Genomic DNA, 22,548 nt, shown 5'->3' with positions numbered 1-22,548 from the left:
TGTGGTTTCACTATATGGCACATGTTTATGACAGTGTTGTTTAGTGTGGTTTCACTATATGGCACATATTTATGACAGTGTTGTTTAGTGGGGTTTCACTATATGGCACATGTTTATGACAGTGTTGTTTAGTGTGGTTTCACTATATGGCACATGTTTATGACAGTGTTGTTTAGTGTGGTTTCACTATATGGCACATGTTTATGACAGTGTTGTTTAGTGTGGTTTCACTATATGGCACATGTTTATGACAGTGTTGTTTAGTGTGGTTTCACTATATGGCACATGTTTATGACAGTGTTGTTTAGTGTGGTTTCACTACATGGCACATGTTTATGACAGTGTTGTTTAGTGTGGTTTCACTATATGGCACATGTTTATGACAGTGTTGTTTAGTGTGGTTTCACTATATGGCACATGTTTATGACAGTGTTATTTAGTGTGGTTTCACTATATGGCACATGTTTATGACAGTGTTGTTTAGTGTGGTTTCACTATATGGCACATGTTTATGACAGTGTTGTTTAGTGTGGTTTCACTATATGGCACATGTTTATGACAGTGTTGTTTAGTGTGGTTTCACTATATGGCACATGTTTATGACAGTGTTGTTTAGTGTGGTTTCACTATATGGCACATGTTTATGACAGTGTTGTTTAGTGTGGTTTCACTATATGGCACATATTTATGACAGTGTTGTTTAGTGTGGTTTCACTATATGGCACATGTTTATGACAGTGTTGTTTAGTGTGGTTTCACTATATGGCACATGTTTATGACAGTGTTGGCGTTGTTCATACTGCCACCCTCAGTGTGACATGTGTGGCTGTTGAGTAAGTATGCCCTTCATTCGCTGGTGTGCATTGTGTCCAAAGTCAAGATGATTGTGTCATTAGTTGATTATCGGGCACAATGAAAACTAGGTTAGGCTTAGTCAATCATAGTCTATATGATTTGTGACCTTCTTATTATGTAAAAGGTAAGACACCAAACAAGGAGCCACCACCAGAAGTGAAGTCACTTCTCTTCTTGCATTATTTGTGTTTGACTTTATTAAAGACAAATAGGTATGACCAGGTACTGACCCATCACCATCAACATTTCTACCAGTTGCAACCTTACTGCAACAATGACCACGTTCATACGCACGGAAAATAACGGAAACGGCAAATAGTCAGTATTTTGATCACTTTTGGGACATTAACACGTTTTAGAAACGAAGGTCATTTTTGGGGTATTTAAAAATCCTAGTTGGACAAACTGGGGGTATGTTTGTAGTAACCCCAATAGAGGCTGGAAGCTCAATCAGAAGATGCACCTGACCAGGATTCCAAGTCATTGCGCGCGTCCTGCGCTCGGATAGCAAAGGATTGTGGGATTTGTTTGCATCCAGCATGGCGTCAAACTGAGGCGGCGAATGTTTACTTTGCTGGGGTGAGGATCAGGTTTTTTATGACCGGAGAAGTACCTCGAATGGGATTTGGCAATCTGAAAAAGGCGTTTACAACAAATATATATATCCATGCATCCATTTTCTACTGCTTATCTGGGGTCGGGTTGCGGGGGCAGCAGCCTAAGCAGGGAAGCCCAGAAGCCACTTGGTCCAGCTCCTCCCGGGGGATCCCGAGGCGTTCCCAGGCCAGCTGGGAGACATAGTCTACCCAACGTGTCCTGGGTCTTCCCCGTGGCCTCCTACCAGTCAGACGTGCCCTAAACACCTCCCTAGGGAGGCGTTCGGGTGGCATCCTGACCAGATGCCCGAACCACCTCATCTGGCTCCTCTCCATGTGGAGGAGCAGCGGCTTTACTTTGAGCTCCCCCCGGATGACAGAGCTTCTCACCCTATCTCTAAGGGAGAGACCCACCACCCGGCGGATGAAACTCATTTGGGCCGCTTGTACCCGTGATCTTGTCCTTTCGGTCATAACCCAAAGCTCATGACCATAGGTGAGGATGGGAACGTAGATCGACCGCTAAATTGAGAGCTTTGCCTTCCGGCTCAGCTCCTTCTTCACCACAACGGATCGATACAGCGTCCGCATTACTGAAGACGCAGCACCGATCCGCCTGTCCATCTCACCATCCACTCTTCCCTCACTCGTGAACAAGACTGTAAAGTACTTGAACTCCTCCACTTGGGGCAAGATCTCCTCCCAAACTTGGAGATGGCACTTCACCCTTTTCCGGGCGAGAACCATGGACTCGGACTTGGAGGTGCTGAACTGACGGATATAAGTTAGAAGTGTACGCTACTTTATGTTAAAAAATGTCAACAGGGGAGGATGGATGTCCCACGATGAGAGGTTGGAGAAAAAGAAGGAGCTCATTGACTACGGCGCAGGCTACAATGGCGGACGTGCACGAATGTTCGAGACTTTTGCAGATCCATCAGCAGGCGTTAATAGGTAAGACCAGTTGGGCGAAAACAAAACGCCAGATAACATCTCCAAGTAGGTGCCATTTTGGGTTCCTTATAATAATATCCGGACGTTGAAGCACAGTACGTCTGACTATGGTAGCTGTAATGCACCGAAAATCGCAGCTTACCAAAGTCGTACTAAAATATTTTCACAGATTTTGGAGTGCCGTGTATAACGTTCTATATTCTCAATGATATATCAACAGTTTTGGTGTTGCTTGCTAACCTGTACTTGCTAGAGTCATTTATTGAACAGGGTCAGTCAACCTGCGGTCCACACTTATTTCTTTTGTGTGACTGCCATCTACCTGCCACACTTAATCATTACACCATGCACCAAATACAATGACTCCGAGGTCGGTAGGCACAAGCAGAATTAATACGTACGTAAGGGGCACCGGGTCGTAAGGTTTTTGAGAAAGTGTACAGATTTGTGAATCCGGTGATTATAAATGCGGTCGGTCATGCGGTCATGGGTGAAGGTTCCGCCTGGTCAGTGCCAATGAAGGAAATGATCAGAGAACACGAAATATGAAGACATCCGATCTCCCAAAACACAAGAGAAGCACGACTTTGCACAAGAGCTTGAACGTGTGCCACAAACACAGAAGAAGGTCCAGGACTAGAACTCCTGGCCGGCAGCAACATCAGAAGAAGGTCCAGGACTAGAACTCCTGGCCGGCAGCAACATCAGAAGAAGGTCCGGGACTAGACCTCCTGGCCGGCAGCAACATCAGAAGAAGGTCCGGGACTAGACCTCCTGGCCGGCAGCAACATCAGAAGAAGGTCCGGGACTAGACCTCCTGGCCGGCAGCAACATCAGAAGAAGGTCCGGGACTAGACCTCCTGGCCGGCAGCAACATCAGAAGAAGGTCCGGGACTAGACCTCCTGGCCGGCAGCAACATCAGAAGAAGGTCCAGGACTAGACCTCCTGGCCGGCAGCAACATCAGAAGAAGGTCCAGGACTAGACCTCCTGGCCGGCAGAAACATCAGAAGAAGGTCCGGGACTAGACCTCCTGGCCGGCAGCAACATCAGAAGAAGGTCCGGGACTAGACCTCCTGGCCGGCACCAACATCAGAAGAAGGTCCGGGACTAGACCTCCTGGCCGGCAGCAACATCAGAAGAAGGTCCGGGACTAGACCTCCTGGCCGGCAGCAACATCAGAAGAAGGTCCAGGACTAGACCTCCTGGCCGGCAGAAACATCAGAAGAAGGTCCGGGACTAGACCTCCTGGCCGGCAGCAACATCAGAAGAAGGTCCGGGACTAGACCTCCTGGCCGGCACCAACATCAGAAGAAGGTCCGGGACTAGACCTCCTGGCCGGCAGCAACATCAGAAGAAGGTCCGGGACTAGACCTCCTGACCGGCAGCAACATCAGAAGAAGGTCCGGGACTAGACCTCCTGGCCGGCAGCAACATCTGCAGCTGCAGGACTAACACCACACCACACCAGGGGGAGCTGCTGAAGTCCAGCACCATCCAGCCTGTTCCATCCACGGAGAACCCATCAAAGAAGTACCTTCTTGGAACTACCTCAGAAGCAGAGTGGACACACCAAGATGTTTTTGTTTGGTCTAAATCTGAAGCAGCCTTCAAATGCAGAAGCACATCTGGCAATCAAAGGAAAGAGCCATACCAACTCAAGTATGGATTTTCAACTCCGAGGTCGGATCAGCTGTCGGGTCAAAGCTGTCACATGACAGAAATCACATCCAGATGTTTGTCCACAACTGCCGAGACCTCATGAACGCTCTTCGTGGTGACGCTGGATGGCGCAAGACCAGCCAGGAGATGGATTTTGAGCGCAGGAACTTTAGTCACTAAGATTGAGTTCCGAGGTACAACAAAAATCCACAGGAACTATTTTAGGATTTCTCATTAAAAACACGTTTTACAAAAAAGGGCATAAAAGATAATAAAGTTTTGACTTTATAATATGTCAACGGATAGACCTGAAATTGATGTATAGATATTTAGGCGTGGAAAGTAAAACAAATATGAATATAAAACTTTTTTTTTAGCACTAATGACTGGGACCTTTAACACTCACCAACATTGAGGGGAGTCCTCATAGCTACAATATATACTTTATTGCTTTTTAAAGTTTAAAATATCAAATTGGCCCCCGAATGCTTGCATATTTCATTATGCGGCCCAAGAGCTTTGTGCCAGTCCGCCTTTGTAGGCCAGCATTGCAGCCATGAAGTTCCCCATGTCAGGTTCTGTTGGTGTTGAACCCCGGGAAGCAGAGATGGCAGGTAAACATGACTTTCATGTCAAAAAGGAAATAGTGCAACTGGTAAGTGCACATGCAGGAAACACAGGGAACTATCGTCGAGCCCTGACTGGAGGGCGAGGCAGGCGTGAATAGCAGCCAGCGGATTGACGACAGGTGTGGCCGGGCGGCCAATCAGGTGAGGGGGAATAAAGCTCAGGGAAAACAAGCAGGAAGTGGAACTAAAATAAGAGCGCTGACAGGAAATAAACACCAACTAAGGAAACACAAAAAAGACGTGAACATGACAGATTGTCACACCCCACTTTTCTCTATCCTCTTGTTGTGGGGCAGACTGGCTCGTACATGCACATGCATCCTCCGCTGTTGCCATTTCTAATACGAAGTAGTTTTAACTTATATCTGTCAGTAGACACGTTATGGAAGGTAAAAACTACAACATTTCTAATACAAAGTAGTGTATAGTTAGGGACCGAGTCCCTTTGGGACAGAGGACCCTATTGAATTTCTAGCGTTTTATTGTTATTAGGGACCGAGGACCCTATTGAATTTCTAGCGTTTTATTATTATTAGGGACCGAGTCCCTTTGGGACAGAGGACCCTATTGAATTTCTAGCGTTTTATTGTTATTAGGGACCGAGTCCCTTTGGGACAGAGGACCCTATTGAATTTCTAGCGTTTTATTATTATTAGGGACCGAGTCCCTTTGGGACAGAGGACCCCATTGAATTTCTAGCGTTTTATTGTTATTAGGGACCGAGTCCCTTTGGGACAGAGGACCCTATTGAATTTCTAGCGTTTTATTATTATTAGGGACCGAGTCCCTTTGGGACAGAGGACCCCATTGAATTTCTAGCGTTTTATTATTATTAGGGACCGAGTCCCTTTGGGACAGAGGACCCTATTGAATTTCTAGCGTTTTATTGTTATTAGGGACCGAGGACCCTATTGAATTTCTAGCGTTTTATTATTATTAGGGACCGAGTCCCTTTGGGACAGAGGACCCTATTGAATTTCTAGCGTTTTATTGTTATTAGGGACCGAGTCCCTTTGGGACAGAGGACCCTATTGAATTTCTAGCGTTTTATTATTATTAGGGACCGAGTCCCTTTGGGACAGAGGACCCCATTGAATTTCTAGCGTTTTATTGTTATTAGGGACCGAGTCCCTTTGGGACAGAGGACCCTATTGAATTTCTAGCGTTTTATTATTATTAGGGACCGAGTCCCTTTGGGACAGAGGACCCCATTGAATTTCTAGCGTTTTATTATTATTAGGGACCGAGTCCCTTTGGGACAGAGGACCCTATTGAATTTCTAGCGTTTTATTATTATACCGCCGCCTCTTTGAGCTGTAATTTGACCCCCTTAACATGCTTCAAAACTCACCAAATTGGACAGACACATCAGGACTGGCAAAAATTGCGATCTAATCAAAAAACAAAACCCCAAAACTCAAAATTGCGCTCTAGCGCCCCCTAGGAAGAAAACACAGACAACTGTAACTCCCAGTAGGAATGTCAAAGAGACATGAAACAAAAACCTCTATGTAGGTCTCACTTAGACCTACATTTCATACATTGACAACCCCCAGCAAAAATCAACAGGAAGTTTGCAATTCCCCCTTCAAAACAAAAGTTGTGTAAAAACAGTCACCTTTTTTCAAACATTATCTCCTCTGAGCGCGTTTGTCGTGTCGGCTTCAAACTAGCACAGGAGAGAGATTGAACCCTTCTGATTAAAAGTTGATGAAAGAGTTTGAATTACTGCTCCGGTTTGGATTTTATGAGCCCTCAAAGTCGGTCCCGTCCATCGCTGCTTGCAGCTTTAATTCTAACTTATATCTGTCAGTAGACACGTTATGGAAGGTAAAAACTACAACATTTATAAATGTAGAAAATTCAAATTATAACATAACCATTTTAATTTTGTATTTAAAATGAATGCTTTTTACTCAAGTAAATATATAAACATCAATTGTAATCGTGCACAAAATACATGTATAACAGTGTGGAAGTGGCTTCCTAGCGGCCCCACTGACACACACTTCACAGGAGCCAGGCGTGCAAAGACTTTTAATGTACATGGATGTTACCATGACTTTTTAGCCACGTCCGTATCCTTCCTCCCCTCCTGCTCCCGGCCGCTTACTCTTAAAGACAACAGATAATTAGATTAACACGTACCACCTGTGGAATCTAATCACCTGCCAGCTGTGTCTCGCCGTCAGACAGATTTAATGTTTTGTATTTTTGGTCCAATACGGCTCTTTCAACATTTTGGGATCCCGACACCTGGGCTAGTGAGTGAGTTTTGTACACTTGAAGATTATGCATTTTTACAAAAAGAAACTGGTAGCGTAATAATAATAATAATAATAATGGAGGTTGCAGTTCTCTCAGCCTGACACACACATGGGAGGACATATTGACTTTTTGCTTCTTTCACACACTGAAGTATTTCTCCTCCAGACAATGAATGTGTTTGAACAACACGCTGACTGATTTGCTGGAGAACACGGCCCTCCTTGCACACACCAGTAGTAAAAAAGTGTGACACCCTCAGACGCTCAGCGGGATGGTGACAAATGTTTTCCTTTCCCACCAGCGATGGCAGCCTTGCATACGTTCATTTTGTTTGAACAGAAGTAGAAAATGCAAAGCATATGTTACAGCTTTTATTTTCCCAGCAGATTTTCTCATGTCAAAATAATAGAACATTTAAAGACCTGGCCCTAGAAAAAACACTTACAGGAGGAGTGTGATGAACGATGCCAAAGAAACAACACAACATGTCTCAGGGTTGACAAAAAAGGAGCAAAATATGACATTTATGTTGTGGAGAGAGGATAGAGGTGTGAATAAATATGTAGTTATCATTGCCATAATCAAGGTTTTCACAATTGCAATGTTTTTAAAGCCCTGATGGACACTTTTGTGTCTGCAATTTAAAAAAAAGAGTGACATTTTTAAAGAGAGGAAGAGTTCAACTCAATGAAAAAAAAAATAAAAATAAATAAATTATATATATATATATATATATATATATATATATATATATATATATATATATATATATATATATATATATATATATATATATATATATATATATATATATATATATACAGTATATTTTAAATGATAATTTCTAATTATAAATGTGGGGCTGACCTCACCTACACCAGCGATACCTCACCATTTAGGTACGCATACTACACTATATTGCCAAAAGTATTTGTCCACCTGCCTTGACTCACATATGACCTTGAAGTGCCATCCCATTCCTAACCCATAGGGTTCACTTGACCTTTTGCAGCTATTACAGCTTCAACTCTTCTGGGAAGGCTGTCCACAAGGTTGCGGAGTGTGTTTATAGGAATGTTCCACCATTCTTCCAAAAGTGCATTGGTGAGGTCACACACTGATGTTGGTGGAGAAGGCCTGGCTCTCAGTCTCCGTTCTAATTCATCCCAAAGGTGTTCTATCGGGTTCAGGTCAGGACTCTGTGCAGGCCAGTCAAGTTCATCCACACCATGTACCTTGCTTTGTGCACTGGTGCACAGTCATGTTGGAAGAGGAAGGGGCCCGCTCCAAACTGTTCCCGCAAGATTGGGAGCATGGAATTGTCCAACATGTTTTGGTATCCTGAAGCATTCAAAGTTCCTTTCACTGGAACTAACTCCTGAAAAACAACCCCACACCATAATTCCTCCTCCACCAAATTTCCCACTCGGCACAATGCAGTCTGAAATGTAGCGTTCTCCTGGCAACCTCCAAACCCAGACTGGTCCATCAGATTGCCAGATGGAAAAGTGTGATTCATCAGTCCAGAGAAGGCGTCTCCACTGCTCTAGAGTCCAGTGGTGATGTCCTTTACACCACTGCATCCCACGCTTTGCATTGGACTTGGTGATGTATGGCTTAGATGCGGCTGCTCGGCCATGGAACCCCATTCCATGAAGCTCTCTGCGTACTGTACGTGGGCTAATTGGAAGGTGACATGAAGTTTGGAGCTCTGTAGCAAGTGACTGTGCAGAAAGTCTTTGCACTATGCTGACCTCTCTGTCAGTTTACCTGGCCTACCACTTGCTGGCTGAGTTGCTGTTGTTCCCAAACTCTTCACTTTACTTATAATTAAGTTGACTTTGGAATATTTAGGAGCGAGGACATTTCATAACTGGATTTGTTGCACAGGTGGCATCCTGTGACAGTTCCATGCTGGAAATCACTGAGAGCGGCCCATTCTTTCACAAATGTTTGCAGAAACAGTCTCCATGCCTAAGTGCTTGATTTGATACACCGGGCCAAGTGATTAGGACACCTGATTCTCACCATGTGGATGGCTGGCCAAATACTTTAGGCAATATAGTGTAAGTAAATTCATGGCTAGTTTTGCTGACATCTATTATTTTGTACCTCCTACACATGTTTTCAAGATCATTACATTATTGTTGTGATATTGACATTATTTGATCATGATTCTAATAAGAGTACAGTCCAAAGTTTCTAGGCAAACAAAGAACTATATTTTCAGTAGTACTGTAAAAGTGAATGCAATAACGTGTTAAAGCAGCACTAAGTCACTTTTCAACCTTCATAAAATATCTTCATGACTTTTGGAATGACACGTGTGCCATGGTCTGAGGGGTCTGTGTCGCTCTCACTGGCACCTTTGAGGAGATTAGGTTGCTGGCACGGCCACTCTCCCAACTCCGCCACCCCAACCTCACCTTACTTTGGGCCCAGTAAAAAAGAGGTGAGCTTACCAGAGCCTCTTGGGTCTTTTCCTTTTCCCCCATGCCTTTCAGTCCAAAGATTGAGTACACCATGTTGCTGCTCTGCTGCCATCAGCTGCTCTGCAGGACCACTGCACAAAGTTCTGAGCAGCCAATTAGTCTGATTGTGCTCACCTGTGCCAATTAGTCTGATTGTGCTCACCTGTGCGCTCCACTGTGGAGAGGTGAGGATGATGTCATCAGCACACGCTCACAGGCCAACCTCACCCCACAGATCACCACAACACATATTGTTATGAAGGTGTCTGTTACTACATGATATATATACTTGCAGTGTGTATATTGTACATATTACATATTGTTATGAAGGTGTCTGTTACTACATTATATATATACTTGCAGTGTGTATATTGTACATATTACATATTGTTATGAAGGTGTCTGTTACTACATTATATATATACTTGCAGTGTGTATATTGTACATATTACATATTGTTATGAAGATGTCTGTTACTACATTATATATATACTTGCAGTGTGTATATTGTACATATTACATATTGTTATGAAGGTGTCTGTTACTACATGATATATATACTTGCAGTGTGTATATTGTACATATTACATATTGTTATGAAGGTGTCTGTTACTACATTATATATATACTTGCAATGTGTATATTGTACATATTACATATTGTTATGAAGGTGTCTGTTACTACATTATATATATACTTGCAGTGTGTATATTGTACATATTACATATTGTTATGAAGGTGTCTGTTACTACATGATATATATACTTGCAATGTGTATATTGTACATATTACATATTGTTATGAAGGTGTCTGTTACTACATGATATATATACTTGCAGTGTGTATATTGTACATATTACATATTGTTATGAAGGTGTCTGTTACTACATGATATATATACTTGCAGTGGGTATATTGTACATATTACATATTGTTATAAAGGTGTCTGTTACTACATGATATATATACTTGCAGTGTGTATATTGTACATATTACATATTGTTATGAAGGTGTCTGTTACTACATGATATATATACTTGCAGTGTGTATATTGTACATATTACATATTGTTATGAAGGTGTCTGTTACTACATTATATATATACTTGCAGTGTGTATATTGTACATATTACATATTGTTATGAAGGTGTCTGTTACTACATGATATATATACTTGCAGTGGGTATATTGTACATATTACATATTGTTATGAAGGTGTCTGGTACTACATTATATATATACTTGCAGTGTGTATATTGTACATATTACATATTGTTATGAAGGTGTCTGTTACTACATGATATATATACTTGCAGTGGGTATATTGTACATATTACATATTGTTATGAAGGTGTCTGTTACTACATGATATATATACTTGCAGTGGGTATATTGTACATATTACATATTGTTATGAAGGTGTCTGTTACTACATGATATATATACTTGCAGTGTGTATATTGTACATATTACATATTGTTATGAAGGTGTCTGTTACTACATGATATATATACTTGCAGTGTGTATATTGTACATATTACATATTGTTATGAAGGTGTCTGTTACTACATTATATATATACTTGCAGTGTGTATATTGTACATATTACATATTGTTATGAAGGTGTCTGTTACTACATTATATATATACTTGCAGTTGATGGAGGGTTTTGAAGTTGTTGTATAGACTTTGAAGGCTACAACAGTGACTCCCATTAACCGCATCTTCCAAGCGTTTATCACCTTTAAAGTCCTAAAAAAAAATGAAAGAAGATTTGTATTCATGTCTCTCATAATGATTGTGAACGATAGGCAAAATTCCCCCAAAAAGTGCTTTAACGTATTGGACCACTTTTAAAAGTTTACAGAACTGCTAGTAGACATGCTCGTACTGACTAGGAAAATAAAGCATTAGCACAAGTGTGTAACTTCCTGACTTGTATTTCATGAGGCTTTCAACGGGAGAGGATTGGAAAGTCAGATTGTGGGTGGATGCTCTTCTGGCTCGGGTTAGGTTCGCACAGAAATGTGTTATTTCCCCGGAATGCAGCAGTATGGTACTCTGGGGGTCTTGCATAAACCAGGACTGTCTCCGCACATACTTACAAGCATCAGTCATGGTTCCAGAGCGTTTAGCTGGATAGCTGCGACATGTAAGATGCTACTCGTTGCAGCTTCACAGGAATGTTTCATTGAAGTCATTCTTGCTCTCAATGCAATGTTGCAGAGTCCATGGTGAGTTTGACAACACGCTATGAAAACATATTGTGAGTACGGATTATACACATTCATTTAAAGGCCTACTGAAATGAATTTTTTTTATTTAAACGTGGATAGCAGATCTATTCTATGTGTCATACTTGATCATTTCGCGATATTGCCATATTTTTGCTGAAAGGATTTAGTATAGAACAACGACGATAAAGATCGCAACTTTTGGTATCTGATAAAAAAAAGGCTTGCCCCTACCGGAAGTAGCGTGACGTAGTCAGTTGAACATATACGCAAAGTTCCCTATTGTTTACAATGATGGCCGCATGAAGTGAGAGAGATTCGGACCGAGAAAGCGACAATTTCCCCATTAATTTGAGCGAGGATGAAAGATTTGTGGATGAGGAAAGTGCAAGTGAAGGACTAGTGGGGAGTTGAAGCTATTCAGATAGGGAAGATGCTGTGAGAGCCGGGGGTGACCTGATATTCAGCTGGGAATGACTACAACAGTAAATAAACACAAGACATATATATACTCTATTAGCCACAACACAACCAGGCTTATATTTAATATGCCACAAATTAATCCTGCATAAAAACACCTGCGTGTTTGTTATGCTAGCTCCTAGCTCCTCTGCTAGCTCCTAGCTCCATAGAACACGCCAATACAATTCAAACACCTGATCAACACACACAATCACTCAGCCCAAAAGACCGTTCACCTAACCCAATGTTCATAAAGCTTATATATTTTTAAAAAGTTACGTACGTGACGCGCACATACGGTCAAGCTATCAAATGTTTAGCAGCCAAGGCTGCATACTCACGGTACCTGATATTCAGCTGGGAATGACTAAAACAGTAAATAAACACAAGACATATATATACTCTATTAGCCACAACACAACCAGGCTTATATTTAATATGACACAAATTAATCCTGCATAAAAACACCTGCGTGTTTGTTATGCTAGCTCCTAGCTCCTCTGCTAGCTCCTAGCTCCATAGAACACGCCAATACAATTCAAACACCTGATCAACACACACAATCACTCAGCCCAAAAGACCGTTCACCTAACCCAAGGTTCATAAAGCTTATATATTTTAAAAAAGTTACGTACATATGCAAAAAAAAAGTTGCGCACATACGGTCAAGCGATCAAATGTTTAGAAGCCAAAGCTGCATACTCACAGTAGCACGTCTGCGTCTTTGTCATCCAAATCAAAGTAATCCTGGTAAGAGTCTGTGTTGTCCCAGTTCTCTACAGGCGTCTGTGTATCGAAGTCAAAAGTCCTCCTGGTTAGAGTCTCTGTTATCCGAGTTCTTCCATCTTGACTGCATCTTTCGGGAATGTAAACAAAGAAGCGCCGGCTGTGTACTGTTGTTGCTGACTTCGTTCGAAAAATACGTCTGTTTCGCACCGACAACTTTCTTCTTTGCTTGCTCAGCTTCTTTCTCCATAATGCAATGAACATGATTGCAACAGATTCACGAACACAGATGTCCAGAATACTGTGGAATTATGAAATGAAAACAGAGCTTTTTCGTATTGGCTTCAATGTGGAAGGCATACCCGTGTTCCCCGGGCTACGTCACGCGCATACGTCATCCTCAGAGGCGTTTCGAACCGGAAGTTTAGCGGCAAATTTAAAATGTCACTTTATAAGTTAACCCGGCCGTATTGGCATGTGTTATAATGTTAAGATTTCATCATTGATATATAAACTATCAGACTGCGTGGTCGCTAGTAGTGGCTTTCAGTAGGCCTTTAAGCAACTAGGATGCAGCGACTGATCACTTTCGTTTTAGACCATCATTACAGAATTTCTTGCTGACTATCGGCTTCAATAATGTCGGGCATAAGAAAAAACCTGCCTAACAGTTGCCTGTAACCACGAGAAGCCGAGCTAATGACGCTCATAGTGTCACACTCTTGTGGACTTCTTCTCCTCTTTGTGTGCTGTTTAAGTTCCTGTCCAGTACTCTTATTTTGAACTTCCCCTGTCTGTCTACTAAGTACTGGCCCCCACTTTTGTCCTTATTGGCAACCGGGACACACCTGCTCCTGGCTGCCAATCAGTCTCCTATTTTAGTCCGGCGCTGTCTTCCAGACAGGGTAGGATCATTGCACTAATTTTCTAAACCTAATGTCTATTGTTCTCCTTGGCGTTGTTATGGTTGGAGGAGGGAGTTGACGGCACAGACACAAGGGGGCAGTATAGCTCTATGTATTTTATTATATATATATATATATATATATATATATATATATATATATATATATATATATATATATATATATATATATATATATATATATATATATAATAATCAACAATAATACTATAAATAAACTAGAGAATGTTGTGTGACTAATTCAAAAGTGTGGGTGTGATTAGCTGTAGTGTTTTACCAAATGTTGAACGAGGAGAAGGGACAAGGCAGGAAGGTAGTCCATGGGCTGGCGGAGATAGTCAGGGAGAACGGCGAGGCGTCAGAAGTCAAAGTGGAGGTCGAGGATGAAGGGAGGCAGTCCAGAATCCAGAGGGGAACAACAGGAAGAAGTCGGGAAAGCACTGCGGGAGGACAACACGGACATCAGACACGGAAACAAGGAAGTCACAGGGGGAGAGCGAGTACACAGGATAGAAGCCAGACAAGGGGTGCTTACTGGGGTACTGAAGACTAAGTTCCGGCCAGGATCCTTGGGTCCACTGGTCTTTATACCGCTCGCCCTCATCAGTCCCAGGTGTGCAGATTGCTGATCGCCCACAGCCTTGCCGGCATGTGGGCGTGACGCAGCCAGCACGAGCAGGGGTGTGTCTCGGCGCGCTGCCAACGGAGGTGCTGGCAGACCCTGCTGCCGGAAAAAAGCGGGTTCGAGCCCACGCCGTGACAGGCGTATTGCTTTAAACAAAATAACTATTTTTAGCTGCACTCGCCTTCTTCTGTTCTTGTTCTCCCACTCCCTTTTAAGTGATTAAACAACATTATTTTTTACTCACCTGTCGTCTGCTGCATCTTGAGGTCCCGTCGCTAAAGCTGCCATCCAAGGTCGTGACACATAGGAAGGTCAGAACAGTTCCTTAGCAACAGACTGCCATTCAAGACGATTACATAACAACTTCCTGTTCAGCGAGAGTCTCGGGACACTGAGGAGTCCCAGTCAGCAGAAACCCTGTCAGATAATGAAAGATGTAGGAAAGGTAGTTAAAAATAATCCTTCAGCACCTTCTGTGGACAATTGGTGAAGGAGAAATACGAACCGCCTCAGGAGTTCATGAAAGAGATCTCAGACCCGAGGAAAAAGGGAGCGAAGAAGCCGAGTTTATTTATTCCAAAATCTTCTTTGTGTCACAGAAATCTTTAGATGGACAGGCGGATCGGTGTGGCATCTTCAGTAATGCGGACGCTGTATCGATCCGTTGTGGTGGAGAAGGAGCTGAGCCGGAAGGCAAAGCTCTCAATTTACTGGTCGATCTACGTTCCCATCCTCACCTATGGTCATGAGCTTTGGGTCATGACCGAAAGGACAAGATCACGGGTACAAGCGGCCCAAATGAGTTTCCTCCGCCGGGTGGCGGGTCTCTCCCTTAGAGATAGGGTGAGAAGCTCTGTCATCCGGGAGGAGCACAAAGTAAAGCCGCTGCTCCTCCACATGGAGAGGAGCCAGATGAGGTGATTCGGGCATCTGGTCAGGATGCCACCCGAATGTCTCCCTAGGGAGGTGTTTAGGGCACGTCCGACCGGTAGGAGGCCACGGGGAAGACCCAGGACACGTTGGGAAGACTATGTCTCCCGGCTGGCCTGGGAACGCCTCGGGATCCCCCGGGAGGAGCTGGACCAAGTGGCTGTGCCCGCGACCCGACCTCGGATAAGTGGAAGAAGATGGATGGATGGATGGATGGATGGATGCATCCTTCAAAAAATGTTTTTGCACATGCCTAAAGACCTAAGCCCCTGACCTTCTCCAATCCTAAATGCGCTGCTGTATAGAGCTGCTGGAAGTTGGCTCGAGTAGAAAGGTGGACTTTAGGGGTCAATTTAGTTTGTCTGTGAGTTAATGAGCTAAAAGCTAAGGACAAACGCTGACAACAAGAGTGCTTAGTACCATTTGTTCCTGAATTAACTCATTTACGGGGTAGCAACACAATTGCAAGCACGCTGCTCCCTGTTCTGCGTGCCGGGGGTCGAGTATTTTGGACATTTTTAGGAGGTGGTGTGAAATATTCCCAGGAAGAAAAACGTGGCACACTTGCCAAAAGTAGATTCCAAAGGTCAATGTTCAACCAATAGTTACTATGCATTTTGTAATAACACATCCCCAAGTAGTTAAACATACTCATGTTAGCATAATTCAAAGAAGATGTGGTGGCCCCACAAAGAGTACAATTAACCTTCTGGTGTTTGGCCTCCTGTAGCCATGTGGAGCCCATCAGCTCCACTGGAAATATGGCTTTGATACATGAAGGTAGCACCGACTAGCCGTCAAAGCCAGGCGCTCGCTTTGGGTAAATTATACCCACGACTTGAAGGTAGACAACTGGAGATTGAAGAGCAGCTCCTGGTTGATTTTGGATGTTTGACCGCAACGCATGCTTAGATCCTGTGGTCGTATCACACCACGTCACCACTTTGATTCATCACCCTCAGCCCAGCCAAATAAGCTTGATTTATTAGTCCGACTCAATAAAAAGTCATTTCACACCAACTGTCTGCGCAACGACTCGTTTTTTTTTATCACAGGCGTTCATCAAAATGATTCAAGGAGAAAAGAGAGAGAGAATGTTTGTAAGTGAATATAAAACCATGCACTTCAAAAACTAAATGATGTTCTCACAAACTGTCCTGCACATAAATTGTACCTTTTAAAATGTTTTTGTTTATAGCCTTACTTACCGTGGAGACATTCCGAAAGGCTAATCCTGTCAATGTTGTTTCTATCTGTTAAATATAATCACATTTTAGTCGTACATTTCACCATGCCATTATTTATAATCTATTGACAGAGCCTGATATCAAACTGAATGTATGTCACCTCATACATACATACTGTACATATATACATATATATATATACATACACACACTAGCGTTCAAAAGTTTGGGGTCACATGTAAATGTCCTTATTTTTGAAGGAAAAGCACTGTACTTTTCAATGAAGATAACTTTAAACTAGTCTTAACTTGAAAGAAATACACTCTATACATTGCTAATGTGGTAAATGACTATTCTAGCTGCAAATGTCTGCTTTTTGGTGCAATATCTACATAGGTGTATAGAGGCTCATTTCCAGCAACTATCACTCCAGTGTTCTAATGGTACAATGTGTTTGCTCATTGGCTCAGAAGGCTAATTGATGATTAGAAAACCCTTGTGCAATCATGTTCACACATCTGAAAACACTTTAGCTCGTTACAGAAGCTACAAAACTGACCTTCCTTTGAGCAGATTGAGTTTCTGGAGCATCACATTTGCGGGCTCAATTAAACGCTCAAAATGGCCAGAAAAAGAGAACTTTCATCTGAAACTCGACAGTCTATTCTTGTTCTTAGAAATGAAGGCTATTCCACTAAATTGTTTGGGTGACCCCAAACTTTTGAACGGTAGTGTATATATATACAGTCACGTTGAAAAGTGTACATACACTTGTAAAGAACATCATGTCATGGCGGTCTTGAGTTGCCAATCATTTCTACAACTCTTATTTTTTTGTGATGTAGTGATTGGAGCACATACTTGTTGCTCACAAAAAAAACATTCATGAAGTTTGCTTCTTTTATGAATTTATTACGGGTCTACTGAAAATGTGAGGGTCAAAAGTATACATACAGCAATGTTAATATTTGCTTACATGTCCCTTGGCAAGTTGACCTGCAATAAGGCGCTTTTGGTAGCCATCCACAAGCTTCTGCTTGACCACTAAATTGCTGCAGTTCAGCTAAATGTGTTGCTTTTCTGACATGGACTTGTTTCTTCAGCATTGTCTACACCTTTAAGTCAGGCCATTCTAAAACCTTCATTCTAGCCTGATTTAGCCATTCCTTTACCACTTTTGAGGTGTGTTTGGGGTCATTGTCCTGTTGGAACACCCAACAAGACCCAACCTCCGGGCTGATGATTTTAGCTTGTCCTGAAGAATTTGGAGCTAATCCTCCTTTTTCATTGTCCCGTTTAAAGCAGCAGTTCCATTGGCAGCAAAACAGGCCCAGAGCATAATACTAACACCACCATGCTTGACGGTAGGCATGGTGTTCCTGGGATTAAAGGCCTCACCTTTTCTCCTCCAAACATATTGCTGGGTATTGTGGCCAAACAGCTCACTTTTTGTTGCATCTGACCACAGAACTTTCCTCCAGAAGGTCTTATCTTTGTCCATGTGATGTCACATGAAACAAAAATTGAGCCGTTTGGCCACAAAAATTCAAGCAGAAGCTTGTGGATGGCTACCAAAAGCGCCTTATTGCAGGTCAACTTGCCAAGGGACATGTAAGCAAATATTAACATTGCTGTATGTATACTTTTGACCCTCACATTTTCAGTAGATCCATAATAAATTCATAAAAGAAGCAAACTTCATGAATGTTTTTTGTGAGCAACAAGTATGTGCTCCAATCACTACATCACACAAAAATAAGAGTTGTAGAAATGATTGTAAAGTCAAGACAGCCATGACATGATGTTCTTTACACGTGTATGTACACTTTTGACCACCACTGTATGTAGGTGGTTTCTGTCTGGCTCTTAACAAAGGCGGATGCTTCCCCTCCCTATTCCTTATCCATCCTGCTTTTGCTTCATTTTCTCGTCTTGTCTAAACTTTCTTTTTGCTGCACTCCCCAAAATCTAAGCAATGGAATTGAGCAACTGGCCTCTCAACAAAAATGACAAGATCTTCTGGCTCAGGTTTGGGGGAACACGGCCGTCCTGCAGGACATTTGTTGCTGGACTCTCGGGAGGAGCACAGGGTCTTGTGCCAGGCCATTCGTTCAGTGGAGGACGTTGAAGACATCTTCCTATTGGGAATAATAATAACAGCAGGACATCTGCTGACGAGAGCAAGTAAGTGTTGTCCTGGTGCTTCCACACATTTGGAAAATGCTGGCAGCCGCTCATTGTACAACAAAAAGGTGCCACCAAAGTTTGAAGGGTGGGCAGAGCTACACTCATAGACTTTTGTGGTTTCTGAACAGAATCACAATTTGGACAACATCTTGAAGAAGCTGTCTGCTCTGCAAGGCGATCAATTTAAGGACCAGAAATGGACAATATGGAGTAAAATGTTTAAATGTGTTTTTACTCGCTAAAACACCAACATTGTAATCTGGATTTTATTACCCCGCTGGTAGGGCTTGGCGAGGTCGTTGTTAAGACACTTGAATTCGATGTCTAGTGGAACTAAATTTGATAGTAGTACGTCAATCAATCGATGAAGTATCTGCGTCGTGTGCAGATTTTTAAGCATCACAAAATTATTTTCTTTTTGAGGAAGTTAGTTTTTGTGTTCTGTTGTTTTGTTTTTATTGCTGCTATTTTAACTGTTTTAAAATACATAAACAAGGTTCATTTTTTTTTTTTTTTTTTTAGCACTTTGCCTTTACTTTTTTGTGTGATTACATTTGAATAATAATTTTAATTGTGCAACATCTGAATGAGCAGCACAGTGACAGTATAAATAAACATTCATGAATGAATTAGTCATCTTTGTTGTTATAAGCACGTGCCTAAAATAACTTACGCTGCATTTAGAAGTCCATGGATAAATTAGAGCCATTAAATAGGTGTAGGCTTTAATATCCAACTAAACGTTCAGATAATGACTTATGGACTATCAACATAATCGTTAGTTGCAGCCCTAGTCCTGACGTTAGGCAACTCAAACGCAATTATGAAACTACATGCTCTTTGACGACGTTTAATCAATGTCAGGTTCTGACGTTGTTGACATTGAAATTTGGTCCTTTTCCAACCAACAACATGGATCCAACGTTAGACATCAACCTCGTCTCAATTTTCCAAATCCAACTATTTTGCAACGTTGTTTAGAAGTCAGTTGAAAAATGTATAATCCAGGTTGTATCAATGTCTGATGCTGCCAGAACTACCCCTCAACCCAGACCACAGAGACAGGACACCCCAAAGAACAAAGAAAAAAATACAAAACTAAAAACAACACACAGGGAAATAGAGTCAGACCCTTATCTTATCTTAATGAAACAAAAATTTAAAAAAACTCTCACACTATTATGTTAAATCCACTATGGACTGGAATCTCACACTATTATGTTAGATCCACTATGGACTGGACTTTCACACTATTATGTTAGATCCACTATTGACTGGACTTTCACACTATTATGTTAGATCCACTATGGACTGGACTCTCACACTATTATGTTAGATCCACTATGGACTGGACTCTCACACTATTATGTTAGATCCACTATGGACTGGACTCTCACACTATTATGTTAGATCCACTATGGACTGGACTCTCACTATTATGTTAGATCCACTATGGAATGGACTCTCACTATTATGTTAGATCCACTATGGACTGGACTCTCACACTATTATGTTAGATCCACTATGGACTGGACTCTCACACTATTATGTTAGATCCACTATGGACTGGACTCTCACACTATTATGTTAGATCCACTATGGACTGGACTCTCACAATATTATGTTAGATCCACTATGTACTGGACTCTCACACTATTATGTTAGATCCACTATGGACTGGACTCTCACACTATTATGTTAGATCCACTATGGACTGGACTCTCACACTATTATGTTAGATCCACTATGGACTGGACTCTCACTATTATGTTAGATCCACTATGGACTGGACTCTCACACTATTATGTTAGATCCACTATGGACTGGACTCTCACACTATTATGTTAGATCCACTATGGACTGGACTCTCACTATTATGTTAGAGCCACTATGGACTGGACTCTCACACTATTATGTTAGATCCACTATGGACTGGACTCTCACACTATTATGTTAGATCCACTATGGACTGGACTTTCACAATATTATGCTAGATCCACTATGGACTGGACTCTCTCACTATTATGTTGGATCCACTACGGACTGGACTCTCACACTATTATGTTAGATCCACTATGGACTGGACTCTTACACTATTTTGTTAGATCCACTATGGACTGGACTCTCACTATTATGTTAGATCCACTATGGACTGGACTCTCACACTATTATGTTAAATCCACTATGGACTGGAATCTCACAATATTATATTAGATCCACTATGGACTGGAATCTCACACTATTATGTTAGATCCACTATGGACTGGACTCTCACACTATTATGTTAGATCCACTATGGACTGGACTCTCACACTATTATGTTAGATCCACTATGGACTGGACTCTCACACTATTATGTTAGATCCACTATGGACTGGACTCTCACACTATTATGTTAGATCCACTATGGACTGGACTCTCACAATATTGTGTTAGATCCACTATGTACTGGACTCTCACACTATTATGTTAGATCCACTATGGACTGGACTCTCACACTATTATGTTAGATCCACTATGGACTGGACTCTCACACTATTATGTTAGATCCACTATGGACTGGACTCTCACACTATTATGTTAGATCCACTATGGACTGGACTCTCACACTATTATGTTAGATCCACTACGGACTGGACTCTCACACTATTATGTTAGATCCACTATGGACTGGACTCTTACACTATTTTGTTAGATCCACTATGGACTGGACTCTCACTATTATGTTAGATCCACTATGGACTGGACTCTCACACTATTATGTTAAATCCACTATGGACTGGAATCTCACAATATTATATTAGATCCACTATGGACTGGAATCTCACACTATTATGTTAGATCCACTATGGACTGGACTCTCACACTATTATGTTAGATCCACTATGGACTGGACTCTCACTATTATGTTGGATCCACTACGGACTGGACTCTCACACTATTATGTTAGATCCACTATGGACTGGACTCTTACACTATTTTGTTAGATCCACTATGGACTGGACTCTCACTATTATGTTAGATCCACTATGGACTGGACTCTCACACTATTATGTTAGATCCACTATGGACTGGACTCTCACACTATTATGTTAGATCCACTATGGACTGGACTCTCACACTATTATGTTAGATCCACTATGGACTGGACTCTCACAATATTATGTTAGATCCACTATGTACTGGACTCTCACACTATTATGTTAGATCCACTATGGACTGGACTCTCACACTATTATGTTAGATCCACTATGGACTGGACTCTCACACTATTATGTTAGATCCACTATGGACTGGACTCTCACTATTATGTTAGATCCACTATGGACTGGACTCTCACTATTATGTTAGATCCACTATGGACTGGACTCTCACACTATTATGTTAGATCCACTATGGACTGGACTCTCACTATTATGTTAGATCCACTATGGACTGGACTCTCACTATTATGTTAGATCCACTATGGACTGGACTCTCACTATTATGTTAGATCCACTATGGACTGGACTTTCACAATATTATGCTAGATCCACCAACGTCCATTGCACCGGTCGCCCACACACATAAAATAAATTCGAATAAAGAACCAAATTTTTTTCTTTACTATAGTGGCTTCGATAACGGGAACCGTTCCTCAAAAAGGGATTTCAATCCACGGAATCGGTTCTTTTCTTATCGAACAATCGAGAGAACCGGTTTGCGAACATCATCCCTAACTAGGTGTGGTGAAATTAATCTCTGCATCCATCACCCTTGTTCACCCCCTGGGAGGTGAGGGGAGTAGTGAGCATTTTTGGCGATTCAACCCCCAATTCCAACCCTTGATGCTGATTGCC

General features: G+C 41.9%; 2 protein-coding genes across 2 annotated transcripts in view; both read right to left on the bottom strand.

Moving 5' to 3' along the window:
• Window positions 1-9,471, bottom strand: part of LOC133641022 (E3 ubiquitin-protein ligase TRIM35-like) — an 84,496-nt gene extending 75,025 nt beyond the window's left edge. The window contains exon 1 of the mRNA XM_062034811.1: window positions 9,426-9,471. Within this exon, the coding sequence (XP_061890795.1) occupies window positions 9,426-9,458 (33 nt within the window). The 5' untranslated portion in view covers window positions 9,459-9,471. The remainder of the gene's footprint in view (window positions 1-9,425) is intronic.
• Window positions 9,472-10,958: 1,487 nt separating this feature from the next.
• LOC133641112 (uncharacterized) lies at window positions 10,959-14,959 on the bottom strand. The gene is made up of 4 exons (XM_062034983.1): window positions 14,650-14,959; window positions 14,316-14,551; window positions 14,058-14,220; window positions 10,959-11,185 (listed from the first exon to the last, which is right to left on the bottom strand). Exons 1-4 carry the CDS (start codon window positions 14,691-14,693, stop codon window positions 10,999-11,001), a joined length of 630 nt encoding a protein of 209 aa, XP_061890967.1. The 5' UTR covers window positions 14,694-14,959; the 3' UTR covers window positions 10,959-10,998.
• Window positions 14,960-22,548: the final 7,589 nt, after the last annotated feature.

The sequence above is a fragment of the Entelurus aequoreus genome, linkage group LG23 (assembly GCF_033978785.1).
Source record: "Entelurus aequoreus isolate RoL-2023_Sb linkage group LG23, RoL_Eaeq_v1.1, whole genome shotgun sequence".
Taxonomy (NCBI): domain Eukaryota; kingdom Metazoa; phylum Chordata; class Actinopteri; order Syngnathiformes; family Syngnathidae; genus Entelurus; species Entelurus aequoreus.
Note: the sequence above shows the minus strand (reverse complement) of the source record. Positions and strands in the feature narration are given on the sequence as shown.

Coding starts and splice junctions, on each gene's coding strand:
- LOC133641112 (XM_062034983.1), bottom strand. CDS start 14,693: ATGGCAGCTTTAGCGACGGGACCTCAAGATGCAGCAGACGACAG. Junction 14,552..14,649: donor CAAGATGCAGCAGACGACAG/GTGAGTAAAAAA, acceptor TTTTGTTTAAAG/CAATACGCCTGTCACGGCGT. Junction 14,221..14,315: donor ACTTAGTCTTCAGTACCCCA/GTAAGCACCCCT, acceptor GTCCTCCCGCAG/TGCTTTCCCGACTTCTTCCT.